General features: G+C 34.6%; 1 protein-coding gene across 1 annotated transcript; it reads left to right on the top strand.

The window, feature by feature from the left end:
* The first annotated feature begins 1,272 nt into the window (after positions 1–1,272).
* On the top strand, positions 1,273–7,386 carry LOC145597991 (uncharacterized). Its single transcript, XM_081654278.1, has 4 exons — positions 1,273–1,830; positions 4,647–4,730; positions 4,804–4,893; positions 6,818–7,386. Exons 1-4 carry the CDS (start codon positions 1,414–1,416, stop codon positions 7,079–7,081), a joined length of 855 nt encoding a protein of 284 aa, XP_081510404.1. The 5' UTR covers positions 1,273–1,413; the 3' UTR covers positions 7,082–7,386.
* Positions 7,387–14,448: the final 7,062 nt, after the last annotated feature.

The raw sequence follows: 14,448 nt of genomic DNA, 5'->3' as shown, positions 1-14,448 counted from the left end.
AAAGTTTTCAAAATCAGGGAGAAGAGAAAAGAAAATAAAACTTTCCGCAACACTAGACCTTTCCACACTTTCGCTTCATTCGATTATGATTCGACGTGAAAGGTACTCATCACCGGGTTTGGTTTTGGGGAGACACAAATGGGTGTCTACAGTCGCCAACGGAGATAAGGGGGAAAGAGATGGTCCACCGGCGGTGGAGGTAGGTTGTCGGAGGTGAGGGGATCTGGGCGGTGGATCTGGTGGGTGAGGGGTTGCTTCAAAGGGAGGGGGAAAGGGAGGAAGAAGGGGAATGGTGGTTGGTTGGTAGTTAGGGTGGTGGTTTATTTTAATGTATAAATCATATAACTAATAAATAAAGATAAACTATTAGCTAGACGAAGAGGTAGTGACACTTGGCGTTCCAACTTTTCGCCAAGTGTCGTGTCACGTAGGATAGACTTATATAAAATTCAATTTGTAGGATAAAAAAGTTAGTTTAGAATTTTATTTCAATTAAATTTGGATAGAATTTTAGGATAAAATTGTTAATTTAGAGTTTTATTTTTGATAAAATACCGATATGTTTATCATAGAATTTTATTTTTTTAATAAAGTACAAATTGAATTATAATTTTATTGAAAAAATAATTAGATTATAACTCTCATAAATTATCATATAAATTTATTTTTTGTATCATAATATTTTTCTAGAGCGAAGGAATTAGTTCAAAATGTACCACATCCATTATTTATAATATATTCTAATCAATTAAAATAATATACTTCACAGTCTAATATAATTTTATTATTGTGTGTAGACCTGTAAATCAGGTCGGGTTAGCAGTCATTTTAGGCAGGGTCATTATTTTAGGTTACGGGTCAAGAAATATTTTTCACCAATATTATTATTATTAGTCATTTCATGTCTAGAAGTTTAAATCATCACAAAAAATACATCAATTCCTAACTAATTTTGTATCAATAATATGTTTTAAAATTTAACATATAGATTAAAAATATATCTTAAAATTTAATAAATAACCCGGGCATCACACGAGCACAAAACTAGTTTTATATAATTATTAAGTAATTGGATGGATTAGTGGTTAATTAGAAAAAATGGGAGGAAATTAGAGTCTAATTAAGTTAATTAAAGGATAATTAAGAAAATAGGTTTCTTAAAAAAAAAAAAAAAAAAAAGAATGTGGTGATTTTTTTAACCAAAAATCTTTTAAAATGTTTTTTTTTTTTTTTTTTTTTTTTTTCTCCTCTTAAACCCTATTTCTGCTGTTCACTCTCTCTCTCAAAACTCATTGATCGATTCAACCATGAAATCAAACTAATAATCCCTCTACACTTTCATTTCTTACTCAAATTTCTCACTTGCATTCTTGGTACAATCTCCCATTTCCAAAACTCCAATCAATCTCCAAAATGCTTAGAAAACGACTTCAATCATTCTTTTCCACTTCAATCCGCTCTTTCTCCAACCCCAACATCCCCTCTTTTCCTACTAAATCCGCAATACCCATCTCAAATTTTCTCTTGAAAAGCTCAAATTCTTCGAATATTTGCTCAAATGGAGCGTTTTGGGGAAATGGGTATTCAACTACGAGGTCATTTAGTAGTGTATTAAGCTTGAATGATCTGAGAGATAACCCAGGTGCAACAAAGCAGAAGAAGAGGAAAGGTCGTGGTATTGGGTCTGGTTTGGGGAAGACTGCTGGGCGTGGTCATAAGGGTCAGAAGGCTCGTGGGACGATGAAGTTTGGGTTCGAAGGTGGTCAAACCCCGTTGCGCCGCCGCCTTCCCAAACGAGGGTTTAAGAACCCCTTTAGCCTCACTTTTCAGGTGATGTGAGTTTCAACCATTTCTTTAAAATTGTGTTCTAATTGGGTTTATTTGGTTATGCTGGATCTGGGTTTTGCTTTCTTTTAAATTATTGTTGAATCTTACTGTATGACTTTTGTTTGGTTTGAGAAATGAGAGGGAATTTTGGAATGTAAAAATTTTACTTAGAGATTAAGCATTTGCGAGGTTTTAATGATATTCGAGTTCGAATGTGATTGCCGCTTAAGCATGTCAAAATGTTTGTAAGCTGATAAATTGTGATGGAATGGAAGCTATATATCATATGCCTTTGATTGGAGTGGCAATCTTTGTTTTTATCTATGGCCATTATCATTGCATTCGGTTTTATCATGTGCTCGCAAAGTAGAATGTAGCTAGGACACCTTGTGTGTGCAACTAAAAATGTCAGTGGGTTTCTCTGTTGTGACTCATTAAATTCCAATATTGAGTAGGACTATCCCAGTGCTGAATGTTCATCCAATTAATTTGAGTTTTTGTTACTGTTTTCATGTGAAAGCCATATATTGGCAAGTAACAATGTAATATGATTTGTATGGCTGAATTGTCATTTTTGTAATTTCTTGGAACCTGTTAATGTTGAAGTTTTCTTTGTCGACTTGCTAATGTTCAGGATAGGGATTGAACCCATTAGAAGTTGGAGGAAGGGGTTCATAATCAAGTAATGGTTTTGTTAAGTCTTCGGTTATAGAATAGAACATTTCAATCAATAGTAAACAAAGGTTTGATAAATGTTTATATTATTATAATAAATACTAAGGTGGTGTAAATGTTAAATTAGTAGAACTATGATTTTCTATAAAGATGGGATCTTTGTGGAATTGTTTTTACTCTACATCAATTGGCTTTTGGAGAACATTGAAGAACATTTGAGAGTATGATCAAAATAATTGAGTCTATGGAGTTTGGTAGTTTTCATCACTGTTCATATTTTTAGACATTAGAATCTTTTGGAGTACACTTGATCTTGATGCCTAGCCATTTTGAATCTACAAAATATAGATCAATAGACTGAAAACAGGGCAAAAATTGCTGATAATGGACACCATCACAGTCATTTTCTGTCAGTTAAGTGGTTGTAATGTTGGTATGATCTTTTGAATCGATCATGTAACATGATTACATAGTTTAGCATTGCTAAGTTCATCGATCTTTGCTGAAGATTGATATGAAACACTTCTTATAAATTAGAACTAGCAGTTTGCAATTGCATGGGGATTACGGTTTGTAGGATAATGGAGAAGGACAGTAATTGATGTTGATTTTTCCCTGTTTTGTGAATGACACCAATGCTGAGAATGTAGATTTAGTATTGTTCTTGAATATACAGAAAGACATAGCTTTCAAGTGTGTTTCTAGAAGACTACCTTTCTTACTTATTATAGCTATTATATATATATATATATATATATATTAGAAATTATGTGAAATAAACTTTTGAGACAGACATATCTTAGGCATCCATTATTTTCTCAAATGGAGATGTGCCTGAGGGGTGAATTGAGGGGTAACCGGCCAGAGCCCCAAGAGGAAGGGGTCCCAAAACTCAATATCATGTACGTACTTCATATACAAATTATGGTACTTTATAATCAATGCCTACAACAGCTCAGTTGGTTACTTGGATATAGGCCAAAACTGTAAATTTTGCAAGGGTTTGCATCTTATTGTGGAAAATTTCTTCAGCTATCTTGTTTTATAAAAAATTATTTTTGCTTGAAAACTTTGACATTTTACTCATATTCCCATATTACTATTATTTGCTTGAACAAATTAATAATTTTTCTAATATAATTCCAAAATAGATTTAATTTTTTTCCTCCTTTTTTTTTATTTATTTTTTTATTTTTTATAACTTAAGAACTTTAAATTTCTACTTGAAGGTTATGTTCTCTTTATTTTGGTGTTGCTAAACTCAAATTTCTTTTACTACGAAGTATTAAAACTTAACCCACCTAATAGTATATATTAAATACATAACATTATTGTTTCACCTATGGGTGCCCCTATATAAGTTTCGCTCCTGGCCTATAATATATTAGGAATGGCCCTTGATGTGCTTATGAAGATGAGTTTACTTGGATGCGTAAAAAATAGTGAGGAGAGTTTTGGTTCTATTCATTGCCATTGCCTTATGCGGCCGACCCCAATAAAAGTATCCATGTTTAGCCACTATCTCCAAATTAAACATTTACAAAATGGGACAGCAGACAAGCTGGCTAAAAAAAACAATGAATACACTTGTTGAATTTTTTAAAGATTTTTAGTATGTTGTTATAATATCAATTAATGTGTAATTCAAAATAAAAAGGGAAATTTCATATTTCTTTTAAATATAATAATACTTATAAGCAAAGTGGGAAAAACAGAGGGACAGAGGAGTGGATTGCAGGCTTGCAGCAGACTAGCAGCTGCTTCCATCCCTTTGTATTATCAACTCGCCTGTTGCCATTCCAATTTCTGACCTCTTGCCTCATCAGTTGTATTGTGAACTGGAATTTCCTTATTCCCATGAAATGTGCCTCTATAGGTTGCTAGATACAACTTGTATAATAATAGATCAATGATGTTATGAACCAATAATGTCTTGATGAAATTTGTATATATATGATTATATGACTTGGTATATCATGTGGATATCACTTATTTGTCTGCTTGATTGTTTAAACCTTGATTATTTTGAATTGCTTAATTTTTATTAGATGGTATTATGGACCTAGAATTCCACATTAATTATATGAAGCTGTAGATTCTTAATGTTAACTTCTTTTAAAATATTTCTGGTGTCTTTGTGGCAGCCAGTAGGGTTGGGAAAGATTGCAAAGCTTATAAATATGGGAAAAATTGATTCATCTGAGTTGATCACAATGAAAACTCTCAAGGTTCGTATGCTCTATTCTTATCCCTACTGTTGATTCTCATTGGCTTTACATTTAAAGCATTTGCTTCCAATAGGAGGCTGGAGCTATTGGGAAGCAGATAGAGGATGGAGTGAGACTGATGGGACGTGGTTCAGAACAAATAATATGGCCGATCCATCTTGAGGTAAATTTCTGTCAGATGATATTAACTAAAGAATGCTGTTTCTGCAGTACTCCTATCTGCCTACCCTTTCTGCATCATTCTTCACCTGTATTGAGAAATTTGCAAGTCCAATTTGTGCCAGCTATATAGATTTACATGTTTATTAAACCTTGTTGGGAGGACATTCTAATATATAAGACCAAATGTTATCTAATATAATAAACTTATACCAAGGTTATTTCTAAGTGTTAAATTGTGCCACCTAAGCTTTCATTTAAGAAAAAAAAAATGCATAGATAATTTTAATATCATTTATTATGATAAAAGATTTTAAATATGGAGTTTCATCCTAGTGATAGTACCCATAATCAGCTATAACTTCTATAATCATTCGATTAATATAGAAAACTGAAAAGTACTCCGTATTTTACGACTAGATCCATTTATAACATTGTAATTTAATGTTACTTTAGGTATTGTTTACTTAAAATCAATACCAAACAATTTTAGATTAATAAGATATATTTTAGATCCATTTATAACATTGTAATTTAATGTGTATTTAGATATACTATTAATACAACTAGTTTGTGTAATGATAAATTGTTACCAGTGAAATCAAATTAAATATGATTAGTAATTAGTTAATATGACATTACAGTTTGTTTATTCCTAAAAAACTAACATAATAGAGTTTTAAGGGGTAATAGTCTACATAAACTTAACCAATTTTGAATATAACAATAAGTGTAACTCCCTCGAAATTATTTTACCCACATTTTTGTTATTATACTCCCCCAATTACACATCTCTTTTTTTCTTTATCATATTTTGCTATTTTTCCCTCTTTATCAGAATAATCACAAAAGTCAATAGTTTGACTGTTAACCACATAACTCAACAGTTAATGGAATGGTTTCAAATGTGCTGCTTTGGTGAATTCCTGTTATAAGTATGTAACTTAAGTTCATGGAATGGTTTCAAATGTGCTTTTGTAAATTCCTATTATAAGTATCTAACTTTAGTATAGGTAATTTATTTTTATTTTTTACCAAAATAAAATTCTAGCTGTTACAAAATTGATAATACTCCATCCGTTTGCTCAACTCACTTTTTGATTTGGGTTGTTTTATAAAGTTCGATTTACTTGTATATATATTCATTTTTGGCTAACCCCTTTACCACCTTACTCAGCTTACCCTTCACTATTTTTTACCTTTCTACTTACACTTTCTAGTTTACTCGCCTTTCTCTTACATCCACTTATTTTTTTCAAACTTTCCCAGAAACAAGAATCTACACTAAGTGAGTCGAACTTTTGACCATTTTGATTCAAATATCAAAATGAAAATCAAAGTAACCAACATTTGGTGGCATAGTTAGACATGCTCAAGTAATTTTTAGCTTTTTATACCAGTAGGTTCGTTTAAGAATCACCTTAACATTGGATCAATAATTATAATGATCAGTTTTCACTGTTAGTATCACATATACTCATCTAGGCTGAATTGAAAATATGTTACAAAAAGAGGATGGTATAATTAATTATGCAATTTCACTTTCTTTTCCAAAAGGTCATAATTGTTGTTGATGTAACAACTTGGGGCAATGATCTGGGCCATCAACTAGTTTAAATTTATTTTGTATTTGTCTAAATGTGTATATTTAAGCACTTAAAAATGGTTAGATATGCTAATGTTCTAAGAATATTTCCTAAATTTGCAAGTGTGAAAGCCAATACAGAACAAATTAAAAAAAAAAAAAAACAACAGAGATTATTCTTGAATTTCAACATTTCAAGATAATCTATATAATAATCAGATATTGAGCAATCCCTTTTGGATGTGCCAAAACTAGTAATTCACAATCAAACTAACTCAAGCTTGTTAACACTGTTTAAGATTTCACTCTTAAGTAAACACTTTGGTTGAATATGCTGCTGCAGGTGTCTAGGGTGACAGTAAGAGCAAAAGCTGCTGTGGAGGCTGCTGGAGGATCTGTGAGGAAAGTGCATTACAATAAGTTGGGCTTGAAAGCATTGCTTAAGCCTGAGTGGTTTGCCAAGAAAGGAAGGCTGCTCCCAAAAGCAGCACGGCCTCCACCAAAACTTGCAGATAAAGTTGACAGTATTGGGCGTTTACCTGCCCCAACAAAACCGATACCTTTTGTTGTCAATGAAAACGTGGCAGCTGCTCCCTCACCTTGCTGAAGACCAAAGTCACAAACTGTATTTCTTTTGGTTCAGTTGAGAACAACAAGTTAGCAATTATAAATCGGTCAAAATATGATTCATGGTCCTGTTTTATTCTCTTCTAGCCATTTTTTTTGTTTTCTCAAATGGTTTCTTTTTATGGACCGTTGATACTCTGTTAATTGGCAGCTGATTTCTCATATACGAGTCAGGGTATCCCTTACAGAAGAATAAGTCTTTTTGAAGTATAACTAGATAAAGAAGTGGAACGATCTTATTCATGAATCAGATATGGAACAATGTGATGGTCAATTTCTATTTGATTATGATTGTCCTTTAGTAGTTTGAGTGTTTGACCAACAAGTGTGGCATATAACCCCTTCTTTATAATCATGTGAGCTCAACCAAGGAGCACCAACAAAGACGATATATGGTCCTTCCTGCAGAGTAGGAATACCACACAGATTAGTTTAAACACTGCCAAATTAAATATCTATCTATAGTAATATCTATACTCCTATATAAAGAGAGAGAGTCTTTTGGGTGGTAAATTTGTCTTTCCCCAAAATGTCCTTCTCAATTTACAAAATTACTTTTTCACTAATTAATTAAAAAAATTCATAACTACTCACAAAAGAAAAAAAAAATAATTCTTTTAGATAAAAAAAAAAAAAAAAAAAAAAACTAACTACTTACAAATCAAAATTACTATCACTAACAACAAACCAAAATTATCTACTTTCCCACAAACCACGTTTACTTCTTTTATTTATTTATTTATTTTTATTGAAATAACCATGTTAAACTTTGTTAGAAGATAACTGTATCATAATTTTATTAAAATAAGAAAATTAATACCGATATAGTTCCCTCAAAAAAATCTAATATAGGCAACATATACCACATTCATCTATGTTACCAAAAAAAAAAAAATAACATTTATTAAAAAAATAAAAGGAAAAATTTTACATCTATCTAATCTATACACGTACTGTTATCGTAGATCTTTAATCTATAGTTTTCAATCTTTTATATAAAAAACTTAACAATCAACAATATTTTTTAAGGTTTATTGAGGTATACGAAGTGGAGTAGATGTGCCGTTGATAATTTATTTTTTTCATTCTTAAATGTAAAGTTATGTAAGTATTGATTTAAAAAAAAAATATAATAACAATTTTATGAGTAAAACAAAAGATTTCCTATATTATACACGCGTAGCGTGTGTCTCATAGCTTTTACTAGTATAAAGAGAGGGGGTTTTGAGTGATAAATTTCACTTTTCAAAATTACTCCTCTTAAATTGCATAATTACATTCTATTGAGTATAAAGTGAAAGGGGGTTTTGAGTGATAAATTGCATAAATACCAATATAGCATGAATTGTTGAAGATTTGAGTATTAACGTGTAATTCATAGTACAACAGAGTAGTTTAATTATTCACTTGATTAATTTATTCAGTTTTGGTTATGGTGCATGTTTGTGAAAATTATGGTCCTCAGGGTTACTGATATGAGCACAAGAATGAATATGATTCACATTGCAATATTGGAGGCAGTTGCTGAGCTGAAAGATGGAATGGGCAATGCTGAGCTGGATAAGTATGAGAATCCGTTATTTTGGGAAGAGAGAAAAGGGAGTGTATGAGAGAATATTGTTGTAACAGATTATATTCTCTAAGTTGTTACTTCTTGCTTAGCTGTAATTAAGTGAGCTGATTATGTAAGCCACACCTTGGTAATGTTATGATTATGCATTAATGAAATACAACCTTCCCTCTTAATCTCTCTCTCTCTCTCTCTCTCTCTCTCTCTCTCTCTCTCCCTCTCTAAATTCTTCTGTTATCTCCATTGGTGAACCTCTCGAAGGATCCTTTCTTAATCTGGAATTCTTCTTAGCTCATCATTCCTGGTACTCATATCTGTTAAGGGATTGGATCAAGATTTCTATTGGGCAATCCGTATCATTGGTATCAGAGCTTGGCCTGTTCCTCGGCCAAGATGCCTCCTAAGAAGAACACTGAGCAGAGGAGGTTGAAGCAGCATCTGCTGCAGATCTTCAGAAGCTGGAAGCAACTCTGAAGAGCTTGCTGGAAGATCAGAGTAAGACCCTCACTGAGAACTATGCTCATAACAATGCTAGTATTGCGCAAAATACTAAATCCATTGCTGAAATTAATGATATGTTGCTAGGATTATTTGTACAAATAACTAAATTAGTTGCAGATAAGAGCAAAACTAATGATGATTTAGTAATTTTGGGAAATGGCAATGACAAATCTGGTGATAAATCTGGGGAAAGGAGTAAATCAAACAATTACTATTTCACCAGGTTAACTAAAATTGAATTTCCAAAGTTCAATGGGGATGATTTGAAATCATGGTTATACAAGTGCAACCAATTTTTCGAACTAGATGATATTGAAGATGATAAGAAGCTTAAGCTTGCTGCTATTCATCTAGGAGGAAGGGCATTGTTATGGCACCAGAACTATGTTAAAATTAGCTCACCTAGAACTTGGGATCAATATGTTCATGACATAACCAGTAGATTTGGTGATTTGTATGATGACCCCATGGCTGAGTTGAAAGCTCTAAAACAGACTGGTTATGTACAAGAGTATCATGATGCTTTTGATGGTATTGCTAGAAGATTGAGTATGTCTAAGGAGTATTTGCTGAGCTGTTATTTGGGAGGAATGGAGGAAAAAACCCAACTCTCTGTAAGAATGTTTAACCTAACCACTCTGCAACAGGCTCATTGCTTAGCCAAATTGCAGGAAGCCACTCTTAAAGCCAGAAAAACCAAAACACAACCCAAATCCCTACCACCTCTTTACCTACCCCAAAACACATCCTACCTAGCCTGGAATTTCACAACCATGGAGAAATAACCAACAAAATACCTATAGACCAAACACAAACAGAAAAACCCTCACTGCAGGTGAAATGAGTGAGAAAAGATGTAAGAACCTTTGCTACTGGTGTGATGAAAAATTTGAGCCTGGGTATAGGTGTAAGGGAAAGAAACCCCAGGTGTTTCACATTGAAGTAGAGGATGAATTGGAGGAGGAAGAGGAAGTGAATGAGCAGTTGGAAGCTAATGGCAGTACTGATGGGATAGATGACCCTAGAATTTCTTTGCAAGCTTTGGATGGGAACTGTCGTTTTCACACTATGAGGATGAGAGGGCAGCATGGTAAACATCCTTTGCATATCTTGCTTGATAGTGGAAGTACACATAATTTTGTAGACACCACTACTGCTCTGAAGCTTGGGTGTAAGGTGGAGCAAGTTACTCCCATGTAGGTGAAAGTAGCTGATGGTGGACAAATCAAATGTGATGTTGTAACTAGAAATTTCACTTGGAAAATGCAGGGTTATACGTTCAAGGCAGACATGTTGTTGCTGCCATCGAGTGGTAGTAGTGTAGTATTATGGGATTCAATGGTTTTCCATTCTAGGACCCATATTATGGGATTTTAAGAATCTCAAGTTCAAGTATGATTGGAAGAAGGTGAAGCTTAGAGGTTAAATTGTGAAGGGAATCAGAGAAATTAACTCTGAACAACTGAACAAAATTATGCAGCAGACAGGTGAATTGTCCATGTTACAGGTGGTACAATCCACCAATGATTGGACACCTAAGCTACAGGACCAGAATGTTGTACCTGAGGATATTCAAATGCTGTTAAACTCTTATCCTGAGGTTTTTCAAGCAATTGAAGGGCTTCCCCCAATCAGAGAGCAGTTTGATCATAAAATACCTTTGAAAGAGGGTACTGGTTCTATCAATATTAGACCCTATAGGTATCCTGTCACTCAAAAGAATGTGATTGAAGAACTGGTTCAGGAACTGATAGATCAAGGCATGATCAGAAACAACAAAAGCTCATTTACAGCACCAGTTGTTCTAGTTAAGAAGAAACATGGGGGATGGAGGATGTGTGTGGACTACAGGGATTTGAATAAAGCTACTGTAAAGGACAAATTCCCTATTCCAATTATAGATGAATTACTTGATGAGTTGCAAGGATCTGCTTTCTTTTCTAAAATTGATCTCAAGTCTGGTTACCACCAGATCAGAATGAATCAAGATGATATTCACAAAACAGCCTTTAAGACACACTTTAGGCATTTTGAGTACTTAGTTATGCCTTTTGGCTTGACTAATGCTCCCTCTACATTCCAGTCTATCACGAATCAAGTATTCAAGCAGTATTTGAGGAAAATTATACTAGTTTTCTTTGATGATATCTTGATATATAGTTCTTCTTGTGAACAACACTTGTATCACTTACAATTGGTGTTAGAAATCATGAAAGTTAACTCTCTCCATTTGAAAAAGTGTACTTTTGGAGCAACTCAAGTGAATTACTTGGGTCATATTATCTCAAAGGCAAGGGGTTACTACAAAACCAGAGAAAATTCAAGCCATCCTAGATTGGCCAATTCCCAAGAATATGAAGCAATTAAGGGGATTTTTGGGATTGACTGGTATTATAAAAGGTTTGTGAGAGATTATGGTAAGATATGTAGGCCACTTACCAATCTCCTGAGAAAGGATGCTTTCTCTTGGACAGAAGAAGCCACTACAACTTTTGATCAACTGAAGAAAGCTATGACAACTCCACCCGTCCGGGCACTTCCAGATTTTCAGCAGCCCTTTGTTATTGAAACTGATGCATCTGGCACGGGAATTGGTGCAGTGCTAATGCAGGGAGGGCACCCAATTGCCTTTATAAGCAAGTCATTGACAGAAAAGAACTTGTATCTTCCTTCTTATGAAAGGGAACTGTTAGCCATAGTATTTGCAGTCAAGAAATGGCAGCATTATCTTATGATATTTCCTTTTGTGATAAGAATTGATCAACAAAGCCTCAAAAATCTCCTTGATCAATAGATAGCCACACCCTTCCAGCAAAAATGGCTATCTAAACTGGCAGGAATGACTTACACTATTGAGTACAAGCAAGGAGCTGAGAATAAAGTGGCTGATGCTTTATCTAGGGTTAGTGAGGCTCAATTAATGAATATGGTGGTTTCCACCATTCATGTTGATTTACTGGAAGAAATTCAGAAATCTTGGCAGGATGATCCAAATGTCAAAAAGATAATTGAAGATTTGGAAAGAGATCCTCAGTCACTCAAACAATTCAAGTGGAAAAATGAGCAACTGAGAAAGAATGGAATATTGGTAGTGGGTTACAATGTTGACTTGAGAAAGAAAATTTTGCTCTAGTTACATAGCTCTGCTCTAGGTGGACATTCTGGCATTGAAGCTACTTTGAGAGGAGTTAAGTGTATCTTCTATTGGACTGGACTCAAACATAGCATTATAGAGTTCGTACAGTAGTGTGATACTTGTCAGAGGTGTAAGTATGACAATAGTGCTTATCTAGGGCTGTTACAGCCTCTCCCTGTACCCCAGAGAGTGTGGGAAGAGGTTACTATGGATTTCATTGATGGTCTGCCAAAGTCCATGGGAAAGGAGGTCATCTTAGTAGTCATAGACAGACTGAGAAAATATACTCATTTCATTCCTTTAGCTAATCCTTATAGTGCTGTAAAGGTTGCTAAGGCTTATTTGTATTATGTGTACAAGTTACATGGCTTCCCTAAGGCTATAATTTCTTATAGAGACAAGGTATTCATTAGTACTTTTTGGAGTGAGCTGTTGAAGTTACAAGGGGTGCAGCAGAAAATGTCTACATCTTATCACCCTCGGACAAATTGCCAATTTGAGGTTTTGAACAGATGTGTAGAAACCTATCTTAGGTGCATGTGTACTGAAATTCCCCAAGATTGGGCTAGGTGGTTGTCTTTGGCTGAATTTTGGTATAATACTTCATACCACTCAGCTATACAAACTACTCCTTATGAAGTATTATATGGGCAAGCTCCTCCAGTGCACATTCCTTATTTGTCTGTTTTAAGTTCTGTTGACAAAATAGATAGAAGTTTGCAACAAAAAGAGCACACTATCACTTTGCTAAAGCAAAATTTGGCTAAGGCTCAGAATCACATGAAACAACAGGCTGACAAGCATAGAAGTGACAGGGAAATTTCAGTTGGTTCTTGGGCTTACTTGAAGCTCCAACCTTACAGGAAACAATATGTTGTTCTGAGGCCAAATCAAAAGCTTGCAGCAAAGTACTTTGGGCCTTTTGAGGTGGTTAAGAAGGTTGGCAAGGTAGCTTACACTCTCAAGTTACTAGCAACATCAAAAATCCATCCAACATTCCATGTTTCTCAGCTCAAGAGATATCGTGGTCTTGTTCCTCCTATAACTAGTATAGTTCCTAGTATTCCAGTTGATTCTGCTGAGAATTATCCTGTAGCTATGATTGACAAAAGAAGTGTCAAAAGGGTCAGTCACGCTGTGGTTCAATGGCTCATTCATTGGTCCAATGCTGACCCTACTAATGCCACTTGGGAGGATGCTGCTGACATAGAAGAGAGGTTCCCTGATTTTGATCCTTAGGGGTCAAGGATTCTCTCAAGAAGGGGGCATTAATATGAGCACAAGAATGAATATGATTCATAATATGTCCATTTTATATAGTATTTTACCCCTGTCCCTTGGTCATTATTAGTAGTGTTTTTGGCTCTTTCGAGCCACTTTTATTACATACTAATTTGTGTTTTCTAGTGTTTTCGTAGTTTTAGTTGTATTTTACAGGAAATTGCACTCTTGGAGCATTTTCCCGGGCTTTATGGATCAACTACGGAAGCTAGAAGGACACGACCACTTTTGAAGCCCAGGATCGGTGAGAGCCAGTGATTAAGGGCTCGGTAATTGGGATCCTAAGGTATTTGGACAGTGTATTAAAGACCCAAAGAGGAAATCCGGATTGGGCCGAGAAATCAAGCCCAATCGAAGTCCGAGCCTCAAAGTGAAGCAAAGGGCCCGATCGGGTGCGGCACGACATTGGTGCTGTGCGTGCTTATAGCGCGCCCAATCGTGCGAGCGTCTAGCACGATCGGGCGATGCTGCGGAGAAAGGAACGCGAAGAAAAAGGCGGGCCCGATCGGGCGGCCCTTCGCCCGATCGGGCGCGCGTTTTTATAGGACCTGATTAGTTTAGTTTTAATTTGTATTCTAGGAAACGTTTATATACGAGTTTTGTACGGAATTTTGTGGATCTTCTCTTCTTAGACTTTCTCTATCTACTTAGGATTTCTCCCTCTCTTAAATTTTCTCTCAACTCTTGTTCTTAATTATTTTCCATTAATACAAATTAGTTTGGTAACTATTTCTCTTCTCTTAATCTTAATTGTTTATTTTACTTCTTTCATCATGACTTGTTTTATTGCTTTGATTAGTTTAACTTCTATTATGTGTGAGTAGTTTTCATTCTAGGGTTTGTGGGGATCCATAAATAA

This window comes from Chenopodium album, chromosome 2, assembly GCF_948465745.1.
Source record: "Chenopodium album chromosome 2, dcCheAlbu1.1, whole genome shotgun sequence".
NCBI classification, from domain to species: Eukaryota; Viridiplantae; Streptophyta; class Magnoliopsida; order Caryophyllales; family Amaranthaceae; genus Chenopodium; species Chenopodium album.
Note: the sequence above shows the minus strand (reverse complement) of the source record. Positions and strands in the feature narration are given on the sequence as shown.

Coding starts and splice junctions, on each gene's coding strand:
- LOC145597991 (XM_081654278.1), top strand. CDS start 1,414: ATGCTTAGAAAACGACTTCAATCATTCTTTTCCACTTCAATCCGCTCT. Junction 1,831..4,646: donor CCTTTAGCCTCACTTTTCAG/GTGATGTGAGTT, acceptor TCTTTGTGGCAG/CCAGTAGGGTTGGGAAAGAT. Junction 4,894..6,817: donor TATGGCCGATCCATCTTGAG/GTAAATTTCTGT, acceptor ATGCTGCTGCAG/GTGTCTAGGGTGACAGTAAG.